Raw genomic sequence first — 21,922 nt, 5'->3', positions numbered from 1 at the left:
TTCTTTTAATTTGCAACAGGGTGAGATTAAGAATCGGATAAACATTGGTGCATTGTAACATAATGGAGGTAACGAATCGGATGTCGCTGTAAGTATAATGCGTAAAAAATGTGAGTTAAGAACAATTAGCCCCCTTTAGTAAATAAGTACCTGTTACTTTTTTTCATACAATGTAGAATAAACATATATATTTTGTCTTGCCTTCAAATTTGGTACAGAATGTTCCATTTCTGCCGTCTATGTAATCGTTTGAATGAACTTGTGACTGGTTGATAGTTTTAGTGATCGATTACTGTATTAATCGACTATTGCCTTTGTTGATAGTTTACATTATCTCAGGCATTTTGAGAATTTAGGTAAGTAGGTTGCGTTGATTCAAATTTTACTGTATCTGTTTAATTAAACGTATTATCTAAATGGTACGTATAGTTTGTTGTGATAGATATACTGTTAGACTTTCTCGGTTAAGTCAAAGTAAATTATCGTTAATTGCCACTTAAATTTGGTTATTGTTTTCAATTTGTTTGTTAAATAACACCCGACAGAATTGTTGTAGATGGTAAAAAACTACTCAACTCCAACTCCACAATGCTAATTGTACTACTGATTTCTTTTAAAGTTTTTGTGTCGTACTTTATTTACCCTCCAAAATAATGACTTTGTTTTCCTTAAATGCGTACTGAATATGTAATACTTAATGTGTACAATTCACGCCAAAGTTGAATGTGGAATGAGTATTTTAGTTTAGTCTAGTATATAAACAATTTTTTCCCTAAGTAATCACCATGAAGAATCTTGTTTAATTTTTATACTGTTTTTCAGAAATTCTTTAATAGTAGAAAATAATTTAATCAAAATGGTAGTATAACTAATTCAACATATAATTATAATAAAAAAGTAAAGTCATGTGGAATATTATAGAAAATTAGGGTGGAATTCCCAGTAAAATAGAAAAACAGGGAAATTATAAAGAATTCTTTTAAATATGTCAAATCATGTTTCATTAAATGTATTGATGTATCGTAGTATATCAGTTGTCATCTGGCTAATTTTTGAGGCTTTGTGGAAATTTTAATAGTTAATTTTTTATAGCTATCATGTTCAACTATAAAACACAATTATCATATCATTTGCATAAAACATACACTTTTTTGTCCAGTGCATTTTAGGTTATATTAAAGGAGGTAGTTCAAAAAATTAATTTTAAAGCCAGTTATAAAAACTCAAATTTCAACTTTGGAACCAAATATTTTCGGGAAAAAATAGACACCTTAAAGTTTTTTTTGTGTTGAGGCTTTGAATGAAACTAATTTCTGAATAAATCTGAGATCTGGAGATCTGGAAGTCTTGTTAAAATTCATGTTTCCTTTCCTCCTTATTTATAAAAATGAGTAAGATTTTATCTGTCTAGTTCTTCTTACTCATTGTAAATTAAATAAAGTTGTCCATATTCAGCTGGCCTTGTTAACAGCTGATATTTTATGTTACTAATGTAACAATGTGTCTAGTTCTGTGTGGTTGTGCAGTCTAATTCCACTCTTCAGAGACTTAATATGTTCATATCATTAATGTATAACTAATTAATTTACAACAGTGTCACATATATGAAGTATAAGTTCAATAGTAAAAATAATTTGGAATATAAACTAAATAAGGACTTTTATTTATTTAAATGAACCAGCGAATAACTAAATATGTAGAATAATTCAAACCAAGGCAGATGTTATTCGAACAGTCATATACTTATTTTTTTTTTAGAAACTTGTAATTATTATAATTTTCATAAAATCAGCTTTATTCAAATTGAAATAACTAAAAGGAACATATCACAAAAATCTAAAAATTTTACAAATTAAACATTATGTATATAGTGGTAGTAGTTCACTTGCTAATATAAAACCAGGATAAGTTTGAAATATGATGAAATCATTTACACATTGTACTTCTAAAATTTTATTAAAGTTGATTATCACCCATTTATCATGTTGTTTTTGACAGTTATAATGTTATTTCCAATATACACTGAAATTATACTCCAAATTACCATTAACTTTTTTTTTTTGGTTGTTTAAAATGTAACAAGTGAGCTATTTCTGTACAAATTTTGTTGCTCATGTTTAACTTGTGATCAGTAGTGGTAATGAATCCAACGGACATTAATTTTCTTAATACCATATTTATTTCTATATTTTCCATTATGAAATTATCTTTTTCTCATTCTATAGATCATGAATTTATTATATTGTATTTTATTTGATTTCAGTGTGAATTTAAATAATTTTACATTCTGTTCTATGTATTTTTTCTTTTAATCTATTTTATTTAACTCAATTTTTATTTTTATGTATCATGTTACAAAAATCATGTATTTTCTCTTGGTTAAATATTATATTTTTAATTAGTTCTTTTAATAATTGTACTGCCATTATGATACGAATTTGCTAGCTAAATATGTTGGATAAAATTATATTTGTAATTTTCAATTGTCAGTAAAAATATCAAAATATCAAGTTGGTACCCACACACTCTTCTTTGAAGATCAAGAATGAAGTTCTTGGATTATGTGGATGAAAGAAGGATATCAACAAGTCATTGTATTGTAGGCTATGATTTCATTGTTTTGAAATGAAAATGTATCATACTTTGTAATAAATGAAGTACTGTAATGTATAAATGTTTTGAAATGCTGTAATTTCTGAATACTGTAGATGTTGAATACATAATTTGCATATAGGTACATATTAGGTAGAGGTCTTTCTACATCTAGACATTAAAGTGCTAGCAAACATTGCCAACATTTCTTTTTATTCTTATACTGGTGCATAACAATCACTGAAATAAATTATCTTTTAACATCAAGGGCAATATTTTTCACAGCTTTGACTGGATGTTTTTGAAAAATGTGTAGAATACTGTCACAGACCTATTGTGGTTGTCTTTTCTGTAGTATTACATGTAAAGTTGTAAAGCGGCCTATTGGTTTGCCCACTACAAATTTTAACTTGAACCACAACTGAGAAATTTTCATAAAAGTCATCCAAGGCAATTTAGTTGTTTTTTATTATTATTTTTTTTAAAGTTTTTAAGTTGTTTTTATTGATCCTTTGATGGGAAAGTCTGTTTTTTTAACATTAAAAGTTTTTTTTCAATCAAAGCCTGAAAAAAATTATCTCTTACCCTGAACACATGCAATTTTTATGACGATACAAAAATGTTGTTATTTCTTCAGCCATTTCATCAATTTCAAACAGCAAATCTTTTCCTTGACAGGACTGATATTCTTCAATTGACGAATGTCTTATCACTTTTTTCTCATACATTTACTGTTTTCAGAGCCATAACAAGTCAATCTAATAAATTCTTATCAGCATTAAGTTTTGTTCCCTTGATATTAGTTTCATACTTTGATGGTATTTACACGTAACATATATACTGAGTTACAAGAGCATCAAGAATTACAAACCAACTAAATTGCGAAAGCAACCAGCTTTGCAGTTAGGATGTTTCTATTTAAAGTTAAATAAATTGTCAATTTAAAGTGTACATGATCAGTTGTATTTGCATGTATACTTTTCCATCTAATGATACAATCTTTCTTACTGGGCCATAATTTACTATTTTTTGTCAAATTTAAAAAATTCATTTATATTATTTATAACTGATTCACTTAGTTTATTACCTCCCCTTTTTATCTTGTACTATACCTTCCCAGGTTAATCTTACTAAGTTAAAGTTAAAGTTAAATTCGATGAATTTATACTTTCCTTCACTTTCGTTAATTAAGCTTCTATTAATTATATACACTGAAATCCTCAAAAAACTCTGTAATTGTCTCACCATCTTGGGAACCCATCTGTGTGTACAGTAAAGTAACTAAAAAATCTCGGGACGGTCCTCAAAATCTTAACTGATTTGAGAGTTTTGATCCCCTTCACATAAATCTCCAATTCCTGGATATAAGGTCATTAAATTTGAAAAAAAATTATCTTGACAGTTCCAGCACATCTGATATCATCACTAGATTTAAATAGACACTTTTGAACATAAATCTTCCCAATACATAATAAACAACCAAAATGATGACTTGTATAATGTTTTATACCTTTATTTTTAATTAATTAGCCCAATTGTACAGTGCTAGGTTAGCCTGCAGAAGGACCCTTTGTAGCTCTTTGACTAAAGAAAGAGAATTTATTTAAAAATAAGGAACTAAATTATATATTCAGAATATAAACTGATTCCACAGAAAAAGACCTGAATTGAAAATGACTAAATACTGTTTTATAAAAAAATTAGGCAGTACATCTATGTTAAAATAAAAACGACCCCAGTTGAGTTATGTTTAGGACCAAAGATTTTCCTTATAAGATGTCCTTAATGAGCCACTGTATCTTCTTCCTCTTTTTTTGTTTTACCCAAGCACTGAAATGCATCTATACCCTTATCTTCAGAGTCTAAATCTTGATCTTCCCTGTAAAAAACACCATCTTCACCTCTCTGACTAAAACAAGTTTTTTTTACTTATCTAAATGCTAGTTAATTACTACTATTGAAGGCTTAGAATCACTTCATATAAGTACTTTGTTCATAGTACTAAATTTTTAATTTTTATCTTCCTGAGAAAGTTCTGCTATTGCTAGTGACAAATATTAAAAAAATTAATATAGGTTTTTCTCTTCTGAAATGCTTGCTTTGGGTTGAATCAATGTTTTTTCAACCTTTTAAACATTTTTCTTATTTTCATATTATTAATAAATCTCATAATTATAGATGAAGACTTTTTCTAACTCAAGTTTACAAGCAAACTAAATATATTTAAGCATATTTTATTTATTATTATCTTTTATGATCACATAGGGTTACTGTAGTCAGTCCATTATACAAGCCTCTTCGATGGGACTGTTTGTGCCTTGCTGTCCTCCCAGTACCTTTTCATATTTCCAATCTTTGTACCATTTTTACTGTTGAAAATATTTGTGTTGTGAGCTTTTTCTTATGAATGTGAAGCAAGTGTTTTTGTTTCTGATTTTCTTGTTTAATTTTATCTTGCTGTGGTGTCTTCTGCTGCAAGGCCAATTTCCTTCAGATCCTCTCTTATTTCTCTGATCTATCTGCATCCTGTCTTGGTGTTTTTCGAGTCAAGATTGTACTGTACTAGCTGTTTCAAAAGTCTTGAATCTTGCATCCTCATGATATGTCCAAAGAATCCCGGTCTGCTCTTATGCATGGTATCGGTGATTGGTTCTAACTCTTTGTACAGAACTTTGTTGGGCACAATCCACCACTGCCTGTCTTTCTGGTAGTTTTTATTGATGCAGGTTCTTCCAGATCTTTCAATTTTCTGGAGTCTGTCTGTCTTAGATTTTTAGGTCAGGTGAAAGAATTTTCCTGCTGCATAAGTGGCTTCTGGTTTTATAACTGTGTTGTAGTGACCTATTTTTGCATTTATTAATAGGAATTTTTTATTGTAAGTGTACCAGGTTAATTTTTGAAGTTTAGCCAATTTGTTTCTTCTTATTTGGATTGAGGTTTTTCGTTTAGGTTGTTTATTATTATTTCTCGGAGGTTTTTAAATTGGGTTACTAGTTTGATTTTATTACTATTTATTTTACTTCTTTTAATCGTGTTGGTTCTTGGGGCATAATTTCTGTCCTTTCAAATGATATTTTGAGGCCTATTTTATTTACAATGTCGTGATGATTTATAATTTGATGGATACATATTCTCTTCATAATAGTATTTATCTTCCTCAAAGTGTGAAATTGTTAGTGTCTTATTAAACACTTATGTTTACATATAAATATCTGAAATATAATAACTGGTAGATTTTTCATTAAATCTGTAAGTTTTCAGGATGTTAACAGAGGAGTATCAGATCATTGTTAGATGCACATAAATATGTATCATTATTTTATTGGTAAATTAATTCTAAAAATCTTAACTTTTTTATACATTTAAACTCATAATGGATATATAACTGAGAAAATTAAAAAAAAAAAATCATAACCAATTGAGTAAAAAAGAAATCATTTAACCAATCTCAGAATTCCTACCAATTCTTGTGTAATGGAACTTCAGCATGTAAGAAAGGAGTTGTCCTTTTGGAGCCATTTTAAATGAATTATGTAACTAAAATTCTTTCCGACTTATTTATCTTAAATTAAATTTGAAGGTTTTTCTCTTTTGATGAATTTTAAACAGTACTAATTAAATAGATTAATTATATGCAGTCCCTTTATCAAGTACATGTTCTCTTCTCTAATTCAGTTATTAAAAAAAAAAAATCATTGAAACATTTAGCATGGTAATCTGATTTGTGAAAACCAACATCTAATTCAATTGAACACTTTAAAAATTGTTATTTTATCTGTTGACAAGGAATTTTTAACTCCTCTTTCATTTATTAATTTATTTTGTGATGCTACTTTGATTAAGGTTTCCCCACGATTTTCCTTGTTCCTTCCAGGCAAACACCAGTGGTCATTTTGTTATCCATAGTGTACCCATACATTCCATAAGTAAAATTATATATATATAATTTTAGTAGCCTTTATCTGTATATAATATATATAATTATCTGTACATAGTAACATATATATATATATATATGTGTGTGTGTGTGTTATTATGTACAGATCTGATTAATATATTCATTTGTTGTTTCACCCTCTGTTTGCATTGTGAGTATACAATATTAACCCACAAATTTCTTTCTTTTTTTATTGGAATAACTTTACATTATTTTCTCTTTGTTAGAGCTTTTAAACTTTCACTGGGTAGTTCTTTATATATTTATTGTTAATCCTATATCATTGTAAATTTAGTACCCCATTCAAGGGCTAAATGTGGACATGAATCAAGTTATTACTTCCCTGTAACAACTTCTTTTTCAAAACTTTTTTCTGTCAATTTAAGTTTGGAAAAATGTTCTTTTGTAGTAGAACAGGTTTTCTAATTGTGTAAATATTTTTATTTTCTGTTTATTTTACTACAGAAAATATTCAGATTTCTAACATTATTACTTTGTGGTGTAGTTGTATTATAAAGATGTAAGTTCAGATAAAATGAATTTTGTAGAGAAATGCCTTAGAGAAAATTAAGATTGTAAACTGAAAAATAAATTTGAAAAGAGAAAAATCCAGAAATAAGTAAGGAAAACAATGTAAATCTTTTTTGTAAATGTAGAATGCTTGAATTAACAAGGGGGATGGATCACACACTGTTATAAAAGAACAAGCCCGAGGTCCAGGGATATTGCCTAGGGCTAGCGAGTGTGAGAGTGCATACAGTTACATTCAAATTGATTGTGTGATAACAATCTAGTGTGAATGAAGAGTGTTTCACGAGCATATTCTGATTTGCAACAAAAGTGTGACGCTGGTTCTGTGAACCATTTCAAAAAGCTATTAGGTAAGTTCATTGTGAACAGGGGGACAAGGTGTCATTATTCATTGATAACAGTATATACTAGTTTCCTTTGTAAGTAGTAGAAGTAAATAATCCTTGTATTGTAAACATAAAATAAAAAAAATTATAGGATGTAATATTTGAAGGAATCTTTTTTGGCAATGCTTTCTTCCACGTTCAGCCAAATGTTTTCTTCAGCAAGTAAAATAAATCATTTTTTATAAAATAATACAATATATTATTTTATTCAATGATTATAATGATAATGTACTGATTATTTTATTGAAGAAATGTGCATAAAAGAACAATGTTAATTATTACAATATTTTTTTATTGATATTAATATTCTGTTACGTTTGTCTGTACTATTACTATAAAAGTATTTAATTTAAATAAAATATTGTGTAGAAATGTCTACTTTATATGATTTAAGAAATTAGTAAAAATATTTTCAAAGTAAGTTTCTATACATTATAATTTATATGTATACATATAAGTGAACATATATATATATATATATATATATATATATATATATATATACAGTTCAGTAATGGTTTGATACAGATTGGAGAAAAACCAGATTATTGATTTATTGATTGGCATTTTACCTGTACACATATTATCTGGAAATGAACAAAAGATAATTAGTTATGCTAGTAATAAGTTATACTTTTTTCAAAAATTGTTAAACAGTTAGCAACTGAAAAAAAAACTTACTCCACTGGTCCCTGGCATTATTTATATCCCCTGGTCTGCAGAACCAGTATCTGCCTCATCCCTTAACTGTTGAAAAGTAATAATAATTTTCATCGTTTGTGCCCTTATGTTTTCCTGCAAATTCTTATTCCGGTTCAGTAACCCTTCTGGTTGAACCACAGCTTTTGGAAGTATCAGTGTCTATTACAAAAAAAAGATTGTTAAATTGTTAGACTGAGAAAAGAATCCCTTTTAGTTCATTCTGGATTTTTCTTTTCTTTTCATTATTATTTTCTCATTCTTTCTTAATTGGAAGTAATCTGTTACCCAGATCCATTATACTGGTTCTGTTACAGTATGTTTACAGAAAATGATATTTAAGCAGTTAATAACATTTGACATAATTTAACACAAAAGTGTTTTGTCACATATATATTTTTGTAAATTATTTTAAAATGTTTATTTACTTGCGTCTATGGCCTTTATGTAAGTAGAGCTAATAGAAAAATTTCATAGTTAATTTTTAATATTCTGTTGGCAGAATTTATTCGATGGATAGCCAAGTATCTGTTGAAGGTCGGCTGTTGGATATAGTTGATGATGACTGGAGGGAAGATGAATTACCTCATGATGATATTTCTGTTCCTCAGACTGAGTTGCCAGATCCAGAAGCAGATAATGGCGACTCTCTCATGACACTTCGTGAAGCTGAAGCTAAATGGTCAGATTTAGCTCTAGGTTTTCTTAGTGAGCAACATCAAGGGACACATTAATCAGAATGGATGAAATTAAAACATTAAAATTTACATTATTTTGATACATTCTATTACTTCATTGACAAGCATTAAACTCATTATACAAGCCTTTCATACACTGTGGAATTGTGTGTGTTATGTCTATATAAAAGTGTATGCTTTCCCTTTAAATTCTTTTTTTCAGGTCTGTAAATTCTGTGTTTGTATTTTAGTAAGTTTAAAATATAATCCAATTATAATTATTTAAATATATTAAAAACAATTTGTGCTTTTTTTTGTTAAAATAATAAAGAAAAATTCTAATTACTGTGTTTATTTCTTTTAACAAGTGTTATAATTTTATCACTTTATTCTCAATAAAATAGGTACTTATGCATTAATAGGAGGGTCACTTCAATCTATACAAATTTTATGTGGCAACTGCTTTTGATGCCAAAACCTCTGCAGCTATAGCCAAATATTCTGTTAATTAACTTCTTTTGATTTTATAATGTGCTTTGTATATGTCAAAACTGAATTACATTACACCAGATTTCAATCTAAAATACTTTTATGTATTTCTTATTTAATTCGAGCCTACAAACTCAGTTCTTAAAAAAGTTGCAGTTATGAATTACAAGTTCAGATACTGTCCTGGAAAAAGGGAAACATTAAAGACAAATTTTTTTGTATTGAAGTCCCTTGCATTCTATGAAATGAAGCCTACCATTCTCATGGAACTGTTGTTATAATCCATATGAATTCTTTTGTGCAGGCTCTTAGTATTTTAAGTCAGACCATTTTCAACTTTTCTTTCAGTGATCTTATTCTTTTGTTCTGTACTAAGCCTTTTGATATTTAAACAGTCCATTTTGTGAATTGCTTTTTCTGCAGTTTTTGAAGTACTATTAGTCTTCTCCCGAGAAAAACATATTCTCTTCATTGGAGAGGATCTCAATCTCCATAAAAGGATTCTGAGAATTGTCTGAATTTACTGCTGAACTACTTGCTGTGGTTTTTGTTAACAGTGATGTGATAAAACCTTGATGATTTCAGTAGTTGTAGAGCAGGTTTAAATCTTTGTCTTAGTTCCTCAGTCCACCACCTCCCACACATTTTACTCATGCCAAGTAGTCAATTATTGCTTGATTTCCTGATAACTCACTTGTAACGGTATGTTTTCAATAATCATATCATGGAATTATATTTGCTAAGACCAATGTGGTTGTCTGGGCAGGAAAGTTTTTCTGGATTTCATTAAAGCTAACTCACAACCTACTCGTAGTTCCAACTGCAGCTCTCCCCATCCATAACTTGGCTTTTAGCAGCATTAATTTAAAAAAAAAGAAATTTTCAATAATAACGATCAGGACATCCCAACCCCGTAGGGGGAAGACCTTGTGACGTTATTGGTTGCTACACCATACCCTCCATACCGTGAGGAACTTTACCGAAGGTCGTCGTTAGACCCTCTAACTGATTACATCTCACAGTCATCAGCCAGGCCTCACTCGGGATGCAACTGATGTAAATGCCTCGGCAGACATTTGCATCAGTAAATACATATCAAATTTTGCCTTCACATAGGCCTCAAATGGACATATTCACATCCAACCTAACATGGTTCCTTAAACTAACTAACTAACCAAAACCGCGGAAGCACGAACCCCACGCCTAGTACACATTTGTCAACATTATTCATGACTGTGAATCCCTCAGAAAACTAACGATTTAAAGTTAAATCAGTGCTACATTCATACCAATCAAAATTGTGTTTTACGCAACATAAATATTCAGACCTACACCCAAATAAGACGACCAGTTTAGCTCACGTAACAAGGGGAACACAACCTCATTCCGGTCCACGCAGGAGCCAGGGACAAGCCCCACACTCCCACGTGGTCCCATCATGGTTTCTCACGTGGCATTACTAAGTCACGATCAGGACCATCACCGGCGGAGGGAAGCCACGCCTCTGGTCGCACAGGCTATCATTCCCCGGCAGTGCAGCCACCCCCACCAGCAGGAGCCCCAAATCGAATCACAAACAATACCAATATAACCATGGCATGATGCCAATGCGCCTACCTCCAACCAATCCAATGCCTAAACCGGAACGCTAGCCACCCAGGATCCTACCACAATCAGATACCTCGATCAAACTCTCTCTGCATACCTACATACTGCAAGGGCGTGAAGAAAACCAGCCACTATAGACCATTCCTTGCAAATCAGCCATTTGGTACAGAGATCCATAAAGGACTGTATTCTCTCAAGTTCCTTAACAGCTCATGAACGTTCGACCTCGTATCGGGGACAGACATAGAGGACATGGTCCACTGTATCATCAGTCCCGCAATCTGGGCATTGACTTGAATCCACCAAACGACACCTATTCAAACTTGCTCAGAGAGAAACTGTGTGATATACTGATTGGGGGAGACCCATCTAATCGCACCTAAATTAGACACTATAGGAAATATACCATGCGTGTAAGTGACCTGTGGGGGATTTGTCCCACCTGACCTGCCAAGATGCAAGGCCCCAGTCCTCAATCTCTTGCTTTCGTTGTGATGTCAATAGGTTATTTACCTTGAAAATGTAGCATTCCGTACGCTCATTAGTGAAGATATCTATTGGTTTGACTCCAGCTATAACACAGACTGCCTCTCACGAGACTGTTCTTTAACCTCCTTTAGCAGCCAGCAAGAGGAGTTGCTGAGCCCGCAGCAAAATGTCCATGCTATACCTAAATAGGATGGAATTCATATTGTAATTCAGTGTTTCAGTTATGAAAAAAAATTTTTGTTTTCATAACCTATTTATTACCTTATATTTGCAATTCTGGTTAATTACTTGGCAACAGCTGCCATTTTTGTAGTAACATTTAATTTAGTGCCAGTTAGGTATTTTCAAATGTACTTTATGTAAAATTAAAATTAAGAATTTATTATCCAATGCAGAAACAAATATTATGTTCTTAAAGGAATACAGAATTCTACCGTCCACGTATAACTGTAAACACAAGCACAAAATTCATTTTGTGTTTATTTTACTTTAGTGTAATAACTGTGATCATTGTATAAAATTGAATATGTGACTAAAGAATCATTGTAGAATTCAATTTCCAACAACACTTTTTTTTTGACGAGTGAAGAGATGACGTAAATTAAATGATGTAAATAATGGTTATAGAGACAACCATGCATATCATTGCTGACTTTAACAATTACATAAGAAAAACATGCATATTAATATTACAACAGTGGACCTCTAAAACTGATGGTAATGGTTTCATTGCTGACTATAACAATTAAATAAAAAAAAAACATATATATTACTGTTACACCAACTGTTACTCTCAAAAAAGCGGTGCAGTGATTTCATGGTGAAAGTGTATTTACAAAAGACAATGCTGTATGCATGTTTAATCAACAGTAGACATATAGTGGATTTTATAGGCAGACAAAAAGTCTTTTCAATAAACTATTTCAGGCAGATCACTCAGCTTAATAAGAGATATCAATTAACCAATATTATGAAAGAATTTGTAATTAATTCCAAATCATGGTCGCCTGAAGAGCTGTGCACGTATGCTAAACATTGAAAGGTAAGGAATGTGAGGAAGTGTAGAATGGTAGAACAAATAGGTACAGTGAGTCAGTGTTTGGATTTATGTTTAGTGTAGTAACAGCAGTCATTTTAAATTGTAGTTCCTTAAAATTCATATCTAACACAAAGAAAAATTCTTGATAATTTTAACTTTTCTTATTAAGTGAAATTTTAGACAGTATTATATGAACAGCCTGCACTTACTTAATATGAGAAAATTCAAATGTAATCTTGGCAGAAATTATGAGTATGAAATTTTAGTTACATTTTGCTACGCCTTTTTAAATACATGATAATGTATTGCAAAAAATTAATTTGGAAGTAGTATATACAGTTTAATTAGAAATAGTTCAAACTAATCTAATCTAGAAATATGTATAAAAATGACTGGTTCCACCTCAGTATTCTTGTAGATTATTTCAAGTTTATTTTTCCTTTCTGTTAAAAACATTTGTGTCCATGAATTATGTAATTAGAATCATTAGTCAGAGTTTTACTTTATTCTTGTCAGATGACTAGTAAATTTGCTTAATACTTTATATAAATATTTCCATCACCTTTGTTTTGAATTTAAATATTCTAGTCATCATGTCAACCGAGTCATTCCCTGAGTATACTCAGTGGAATTATGTATTACTTGTTTGAAAAATAAGGATAGAATTTTGGATACATCAGTAAGGAAAGAGGCATTGAATAAATAAATATGTTATCCAGATATATATTCAATAAAGACCACTTTATAATAATATGCCAATAAGTGTACAGAGTGTACGTTCCAACAAGTGACAACTTTCAGAAACACTCTTGTCATGCTACCATTGTTAGCTTTCAAGCTATAACAGTTAAAACAAACATGAGTATTAACCTCTTTGTCAAATTTCTTACAAATTGAAAATGAAAGCCCTTGAAGAATGTGTTTTATGTTAAATTTTGCTTCAAACTTGGTAAAACTGGCAGAGATTTAGAATGCATTTGGGGAATGCTTATTACTGTCTTCCAACCGTATGAGCAGATCGCAGTGCTATGAATAGTACAGCCATTTTAAATAGATGGGACCCCCTTTAAAATGAACATTAACCAATGAAGATCCCATCCTGAATGATCTTCAACAAACAATGGTAAAATTGATGCAGATCATAGAGTAGTTTATGATCACCAACTGTCCAAGAGATTGTTGAAGTAGACATCACCATCATGCTACTCAGTTTTAACAGAAAAACTTAGCATGCATTGCATTTCAGCAAAATTTGTGCAACGTGCTGACTGATGATCAGAAAGAGAATCATTTTAAAACCAACCAAGATCTTCTTGACTCTGTTAATACCAATAAAAACTTTATGAAAACATTACAACAGAAGATGAGACTTGGGTTTATGGTACATAAACCCAAGTCTCATAGAAACTAAAATGCAGTTGTCTCAACTGCATTTTAGTTTCAGACTGAGGGTACCTTTTTAGGCACTATGGGGTGACCGAGGAGGTCAGACACCTTGATGCCAATTTCAGCTTACTGGGTGGTGTTTCCTGTGCACATGGCATTGATGAGGTCATTGTGAGTGGGTTGGCAGGCTTGCTTTGATACCACAGCAGAAGCTAGATCTGCTCTGCTATCATGTGCCGGGCTACTATCGCCTCTTCATCTCTGATTTGCCTTCTATGAACAAACTTAAGAAGATGGACGTTATTATTAGAAGATTGATCAAAGAATTCTTCCATTTGCCTGTTTGTACCTCCAACAGGTTAATTTATTGCAAGAGGAGTGATGAAAGCTTAGGAGCTCCAAAAATGGTAGATTTAGTATGAGCAGCACATGTTAAGGCATATTGTATGCTAGAGGTTGTGAATAATAATGTTTGCAAAATACTTGTTGAGAACCAAGCAGCAGCATATGTGGACTTAGCGACTAGAATGGCTGATGAGTTTGCCTGCCATCAAGAGGTGGAAAAAAACAGAAAAGTAATGGAACAAAAAGGATGGGCAAGACAACCTGTCCAGGGTAAGTGAGTGAATTGCTTTAAAGGCAATAAAATAAGTAATTGTTGGTTGAGGAAGCGGACGGTGTCCACAGGAGAGGAAATTGATCTATTGCAAATGTGTAGGAATGACTTCCTAACAAGATGTTACCTTCACAGAATAGATCCTGATATGGAGACATCATGTAGGAGATGTCATGTGAAATATGAATCTCTTAGGCGTGTTTTGGGAGAGTGCCCTGCAGGACGAGGAGCTAGAATTGCCTGACATAATCGTCAGGATAGGATAAGGTAGAGTTGAAGGCCTTTGGTAGTGGATTTGTCGTGGCTAGAGAACAACTCTTTAGAATTGTGACTGACGTTTTGAGGCCTGTCCTGGTCATTAAAACTCCAGGGAAGAAAAATTATGGATGTCACAGTTTGATTTGAGCTTGAGCAGGGCACTTCTCTCAAAGACAGCGGAAGAGAATAAAAGGAGAAGTATGAAAAGATAGTCGCTGCAGTTAAAGAAAGTATACATGTCCAGGAGGTTCTGGTTTTACCTACAGTAATTGGTGCAAGAGGAGGCCTTATCAGTAGCACAGAGTGGAATCTGAAAACCCTTGGCCTGGGTGAGCAGACTAAGATGGAGTCATTAGTAATGGTTGTAGTGAGAGTCTCTATTACATTGCCAGGGTCCACACGGACTATGGTTGAAAGGAAAACCAGAAGGATGTAGGATGTATGAATCCTAACTGGATGTAGGTATCCATTTTACCTATGCCGTGATAGAAAAGTTAGGTACCCCGGGAATAAGGAGGCACTGTATCAGTTCCCTGCTGATATGTCCTATCACTTGGCATCAGAATCGTGGGGGTAATGGTTGGTTGTGATGTTGATGGTAGCTCCAAGAGTGTAGCATGAGTATTGCTCTATTGGGTAGTATCTATGCAATGAAATCTCGGGGACTCCAATGATAGACGCTGGATTGGATGGGCAGTATGATGAATAAATAGGTCACTGAGCAGATGACTGGGAGTCACAGTTGCTTGCTCCACCCAAGGGAAATTTTCTTTAATGTTACAACACCCATTTTGGGGCATTGATGGCTAAAGCCACTCAAAATTGATGTAACAACTTCATGTATTTACAACATTTTATGTATTTTTTGTCAGTAGCATCACTTGTGCCTTTCTTAACAGCAAATAATTAGTGTATTATAATAGTCTTCTGTTGTGGTACAGGAGTGAGAATGACTCGAAGAAGAATATTAATTGAGATTTTTGTGTATAAAAATTAGAAACTATATTTATGTGATTATCACAGTCAGTCCATTTTCTAGTAATTATTATGTCATAATGAGAGCAACACAGTGTTATCTCCTAAAATTTGGATCAGCCTTCCATAATCTCAAAGTTTCTTTAGATATTGTTAATTAAATTTATTTAGCGCTAATAGCATATGTAGTATTTGTTTTTAGTAGTTATTACTTTTTAAAACAAGTTGACTATTCAAGAATAGTTTAAAATTAATCTAATTTTGAATTAAGTTGAAAAACCTGTTTTTATAAACACAAAGAATGAACCAAGACAACCAATATTTTGGTAGTTTTTCTGACAGTGTAAGAAAGAATGTTTGTTAAATCTCTCAGTTCAGCTTGAAATGTGTTTTCTGTTTTGTTTGTCTATTTCTCTTCTTTATATAGGAATTTTTAAAAACATAGATATTTTATTACAATATTCATGTTTAAACTGACTTTAAGTTAAGTAAATGGACATTTTCAAATTTAATAATGGAACCTGCATGCTCTTTAATTATCCTATATTAGTAATTACTCTATATTCAAGAGCAATGTTTTTTGGAGTATCATACCTACTTATTCCTGACCTGTAAAATGTATTATATTTAATTTATGTAGATGTATAATCAGGAAGAACAGAAGTGATCTATAATCAGCTGCCTAATAAAAAGTATAAAAAAACAGTATCTCCTCTTAGTTCAGATAAGGTCAATTGAATCAATTAAATTAACATAAGTTAAAATTGTAATTCTAGTTGTAAATAATTTAGAAAATATAAGATTTACTCTTTAGATCTAGGCTTTCATTTTTCTTTAGAATGATGAAGAAATGCTCCTCCTATGAATGTTCATAGCAATAGAATATGAATGGGGAACATTTTGAACAGATCAGTATTTACGAACTCAATAGATCATAATAAATAAATCAATTGTAGCAGGGGTCCTTTAGTTCTGTAAAAGGATGATAGTAATATTTATGAAAGATAATTGATGTTCATCATCAAATGATTTATATTTATGTAAATCATTTTACAAAATCAAATGATTATGTAAAATGTTATGCTTATCAGATAGCTGCATTCAGTGGTTATGTATTTAAGGAATTGGAAATAAAACATTTTTATTTTAATATTTTATTGCTGATAAAATTATGCCTCAACAAAAAATTATCAAAAAGTTGCATGCATGGCTGATATTGCACGACGACTGACTGGTCAAGCCAGCCGGCGTGCATACCCCCACTACTTGAGTGACAGTATGAGTACAAACACAACCTGTAGAAAAACTGAAGCAGATATACATGGTGAGTAAAGTAAGGGGTGAAAACTAGATGATATAGCTAGATTCATTACTCTTCATTTAGTGATGGTTAGAAACATGAAAATTTATTATTTTTGTCACAATTATTTATTCTTGGGAATTTCACATCACTACTTTGCATATTTTCTACTATATTAAAAAAAAACAAGAGACATACTGAATACTGGTGGCTGTGAAAAGGGGCAATTAGTAAGTTTAAAATTGGAAACAAATGTGAGCTGGCTTCCATCTTAATGGTTCTCTCAAAAAACAGCCATTAGAATTTCATACTTCATGAGCCAATAGCAACAACCATTGTGAGAATCTAAACCTTGATTGAATCTTAAAAAGATTGTTTGGTTTGTTATCTGGTGGCTGGAATAGATAACCTGACCATAACTGTAGGCAGTGGTAAAGCGCCTGAGTTCTCTTTAAACACCTTTTTTTCTTTTCCAGGATGCCAATTCCAAAATAATCGATTTATTGAAACTTTTCCTTCAACTGGTGTTTTAGTTTTTCTTGAAGTTAAAATAAATAACAAGAAATTAAATCATATCAGAGCTACATATTATGACATATCTAAAGCTGAAGAGTGAACCTTCATGGACAAGATTAATCATGTCTATGTAGGTCAAAACATGTAGCTGAAAACACAGCTGTGTTGTTAGTATTAAGCACTGGAATTAGGAATGAATTAATTTTGTTCAGTTTTATTGCTGTCTTAAGTTTGTTAACTGTGCAGTCTCATAATGCCTCGAAATTGTGTAAATGATGTGGATGTCTTTTGTTATGTATGTGGTGAGTTTACCGTAAAATCAAATAGGAAAAACATTATACCTTTAATTAAAAAACCATATCATTTGTATTTCAGTGTAAAATTGGTGATCAGGCTAAGACGTGGGTTCCTCATATAGTATGCACTAATTGTGCTGTATATTTAAGAGGATGGATGAAAGGTACATGGAAGGCTTTGCCTTTTGGTGTACCTATAGTTTGAAGTGAACCAAAGGATCATGTAACTGATTGTTACTTTTGTTTAACAAGTTTATCTGGAATTTCTAAAAAATCTAAACATACTGTAAAATATCCTTTATTGCAATTTACAATCAGGCCTTTATCTCACAGTGAAATTATTCCAGTTCTTGAGCCACCTATGAACGTATGTTTCGAAAGCAGCGATGAAGAATCAGGCAGTACTGAAGAAGACAACAATGATTCTGATTTTGAATTACCTTCCTATAAGCCACATCTTATATCACAAGATGAATTAAATGACTTGGTAAGGATTTAAATTTATCAAAAAATTAAGCTGAACTGTTAGGTTGAAGACTGCAAGGTTGGAATTTACTTCAAAAAAATACAAAACTTTTGGGCTTTCAAAGCTTACATAAAGAACTTTTACAGTACTCTTTTGATAAAAATAATTTGTTTTATTACACAAATATTGATGAGCTTATGCTGAACAAGTTCATAAACCTGAGGACTGGTGCCTTTTCATAGATTCATCCAAGTATAGTTTAAAAGTGATTCTACTACACAACGGTAACAAATATCCAACCACTTAATACCAATCACTTATGGTATTAATCTGAAAGAGATATACGATGTGATGAAAGACGTTCTTGAAAAAATAAATCATAAAAACATAAGTGGTGATTTGAAAGTTATAGCTATTTTGTTAGGCATGCAATTATAGAAAAACACATGTACTAAGTACATGTGTTTTCTTTGCGAATGGGACAGCTGAGCTAGGGATAAGCATTATGTTACCAAAGAGTGGAAGAAACAAGACAACTTTACTCTTAATGGGAAAAATATTATTCATGAGCCCTTAGTTGAACCCAAAAAAATATTTTTACCCCCTCTCCGTATCAAACTAGGACTAATGAAAAATTTTGTAAAAGCAATGAAGAAGGATAGTCTCAGATTTTTGTACACCAGGCAGAAATTTCAGAATGTAAATGAAGGAAAAATTAAAGAAAGAATATGTGTTGGTCCTCAAATAAGGAAGTTGGTCAAAGATGATATATTCAACCCAGTGTTAAATAATGTAGAAAGTGCAGCTTCGGCTTCATTTAAAGACGTTTGTAAAAAGTTTCTCAGCAAACAAAAATTACCATGATATTATTAATCAACTTCTTACTATAACAGAGCTATGGGATGCAATATGTCTTTGAAAATACATTTTCTCCACTTACATCTGGATTTTTTCCTGGACAACCTTGGAGATGTAAGTGAGGAACACTGTGAACATTTCCATCAAGACATTTCAGCGATGAAAAGCTGCTATAAAAGGAAATGGAATACTAACATGCTAGTCGATTACTAATTGCTAGTCGGACATTAATTTGGGATGTGCCTGAGGCTATTTACAAAAGAAAAGCATCAGCGAAATCATTATAACACAGGTATGGCCATACAAAATTATAAATTTTACAGATTTTAACTGTATTTTCCCTTATTTTTTTTTGAAGCATTATTTATTTAAAACAAAGGGTGATAGAAAATTGTATTTACAGATGTACGCAAAAAAGCAATTCAAGAAATGGTATCACACCTAGAGAAACATTAAACAAATTTTTTTTGTCTATCATTGTTATCTACACTTCATGAGTCATGTGCATCTGCTCATAATTTTCATTAAAGCCTGAATTTTTATTTATTTTGTACATATTTGTTTAGTGTCTTCACAAGATCAGTTTATTATTATTTATCTATTAGTAGTACTTTTGACCACTTCTTTTTTTTTAATTTTATAATTATTGTGTATCTATGATGCTACTTTTTAATCACAGTTTCTCCTAATCAATCCAGTCAAATCCTGAGATAATTATTTTTTTTGGTATGATTTAGTAGACCTGTCTATTTCTAATGTGATCTATGTAATGTATTATACATTGAACAGAATAAAATGATTTTTTATTTAAGTTAACAGAAGAAATAGTAATATACTATTCTTATAGGTTACCAAAGTTTCAAGAGTTTCTCCCAGCAGCTTTGCAAACACATACACATAGCTTGGTTTGCTTTCTTAGCATCCAGTAACAATATTACTACAGGTTGTTGCTCAGATAACTAAGTTTTGGTTTTGAAGATGTGCTTAATAATTTCTAATGAATTCACTTAAAGACTTTGACTACTATAAAAAATGTTCTTATGTGCTGAAATTCATCAGCCCAACTTGGAAATTAGACTACAGTTTTCAAAAGAGTCTTTACTTAAATGAAGTTAGCCCAGGATTGTTACACATTTTAAGAGAGCATGAAATCTAGGTGAATTAAATACAGATCGTAGTCAAATCACTCTTGCTTTATTCTAAGTTTATGTAGTTGAATTAGTATAATATATTATTATAAGAAAGAAAACTTACTACAAACATAAAACTATCATTACTGGTATTAATAAACTGTCCACATTAACATAGTAATGATAGGAACTTAACTGGAGCAATTTTATTAAATTATTTTTGTTATAAAACAGATTTGTTGGATTTATTCTCATTATTTTAAATTATTACAAGAATTATTTTAAAAAGCAGATTGAACTGCAACTCAATTAGTAATGCGGTTTCTGGAAACTTCTTCCAAAGAAGTTGCCTAGTTTTTCTAACTCTTTATTTATTTTTACATGGATGTGAGATTTTGAAAATTAATATTTTTTTCCCAGTCTTAAAAGAATTTTATTATTTATTCAATTGTAATAACAGACTGACACCCAGTAACAGTAACATATTTAAAATTGATTGATGTGAATTTTGTAATGTGTGAAAAATGTCACACCTGACTGCCAGGAACCTCCAAATGAAAGGCAGAGACGTTATGGATAACGGCATAGTAACGACTTGAAATTTAAATCTAACCAGAAAGGATATCTGTATACAATTTAAAAAAATTTTTTCTTGGAAAATTTTCTGTTGGATGGAACCAATATTTTGGAACTAGGACTGTAAATTCAATACACAGCTACAGGTTCTTCTATATGACTGTCAGAAAATTTTAACAAAGTAATATATAGTGGTTTTCCCTCTGGGGGGTGATTGATATTGCGAACAGATTTTCCTTTTAATTTTACGGGATCCAGTTTAGCCCTATGTGCTAATGCCTAAAAAGGCTTTTTACTTAGTCATATTCTAATTATTTTATCAACTTCAATTACCTTAGATAGGTGTACAAGATGACTGACCAAATCTGAATTACGCATGACAAAGAAGACACCCAAAAATTAATGTTTATTGGCTTTCAAAGATACTCACATTCTATGAATAAATACGTACCTCGTGAGGAGGTGGAATACCTCCTATATTTTGGAATCGGGCAAAATACTTTCGACACTTAAAGATAATATTCGTGTTTTTCCTGCTTATACTGCAGAAATTGTAGCCAAGTCTCCCAAACCAGTAAATTTTCAATCTGGTATGCAAATAATTATTCAGTAGAAATACAAGGCAGAAGGCTGCAATTTAGACATCGTTGAGTATTCTAAAACTTTAAATGTTCCATTTTTCTGTATATGTCAAATAATGACAAACCACATGTTACACGATAATTTGCAAATTCCTATTCTCCATTGCCAAAATCAGTTAAAATATTTCTACGGTTTATATTTGTGTTGTTATTGCAATTGGTAAAAAAAGGAAACAAGATGAATTTTCTCCTGATTTTTTGGTCTGACAGTGCACAAAATAGATAGGGAAACATCTTTTTTTATGTTTACTTAGCAACGGTAACCTGGAAATTCAATATTACTCTATTAATATATGTTATATTTGTTGTGTGTAGACTAGGAATTTTCATACAATAATCTTTTTCACAATCCAAATATTGTTGAAAATATTATTAATTAATTTTGAAAAACAGTCACCAAACAGGGGATTTCTAATTGAAATCCCATTCAGTTGGTTACGTCAAACACGAGTTCCAC

At 31.3% G+C, this 21,922-nt stretch overlaps 1 protein-coding gene across 2 annotated transcripts; it reads left to right on the top strand.

The window, feature by feature from the left end:
- The first annotated feature begins 217 nt into the window (after positions 1-217).
- On the top strand, positions 218-9,167 carry LOC142321766 (anaphase-promoting complex subunit 13). Of its 2 annotated transcripts, none has more exons than XM_075360139.1 (2): positions 218-356; positions 8,648-9,167. In XM_075360139.1, the coding sequence occupies exon 2, from the start codon at positions 8,658-8,660 to the stop codon at positions 8,877-8,879; it is 222 nt and encodes a 73-aa protein (XP_075216254.1). In that variant the 5' UTR covers positions 218-356; positions 8,648-8,657; the 3' UTR covers positions 8,880-9,167. The 2 variants fall into 2 exon arrangements, with proteins under 2 accessions (XP_075216254.1, XP_075216263.1); XM_075360148.1 differs by lacking the exon at positions 218-356 and adding an exon at positions 357-419.
- The last annotated feature ends 12,755 nt before the right edge of the window (positions 9,168-21,922 follow it).

Source organism: Lycorma delicatula, chromosome 1 (assembly GCF_047948215.1).
Source record: "Lycorma delicatula isolate Av1 chromosome 1, ASM4794821v1, whole genome shotgun sequence".
Taxonomy (NCBI): Eukaryota; Metazoa; Arthropoda; class Insecta; order Hemiptera; family Fulgoridae; genus Lycorma; species Lycorma delicatula.
The sequence above is the reverse complement of the archived record's forward strand: the minus strand, read 5'-3'. Positions and strand labels throughout refer to the sequence as shown.

Coding starts and splice junctions, on each gene's coding strand:
- LOC142321766 (XM_075360139.1), top strand. CDS start 8,658: ATGGATAGCCAAGTATCTGTTGAAGGTCGGCTGTTGGATATAGTTGAT.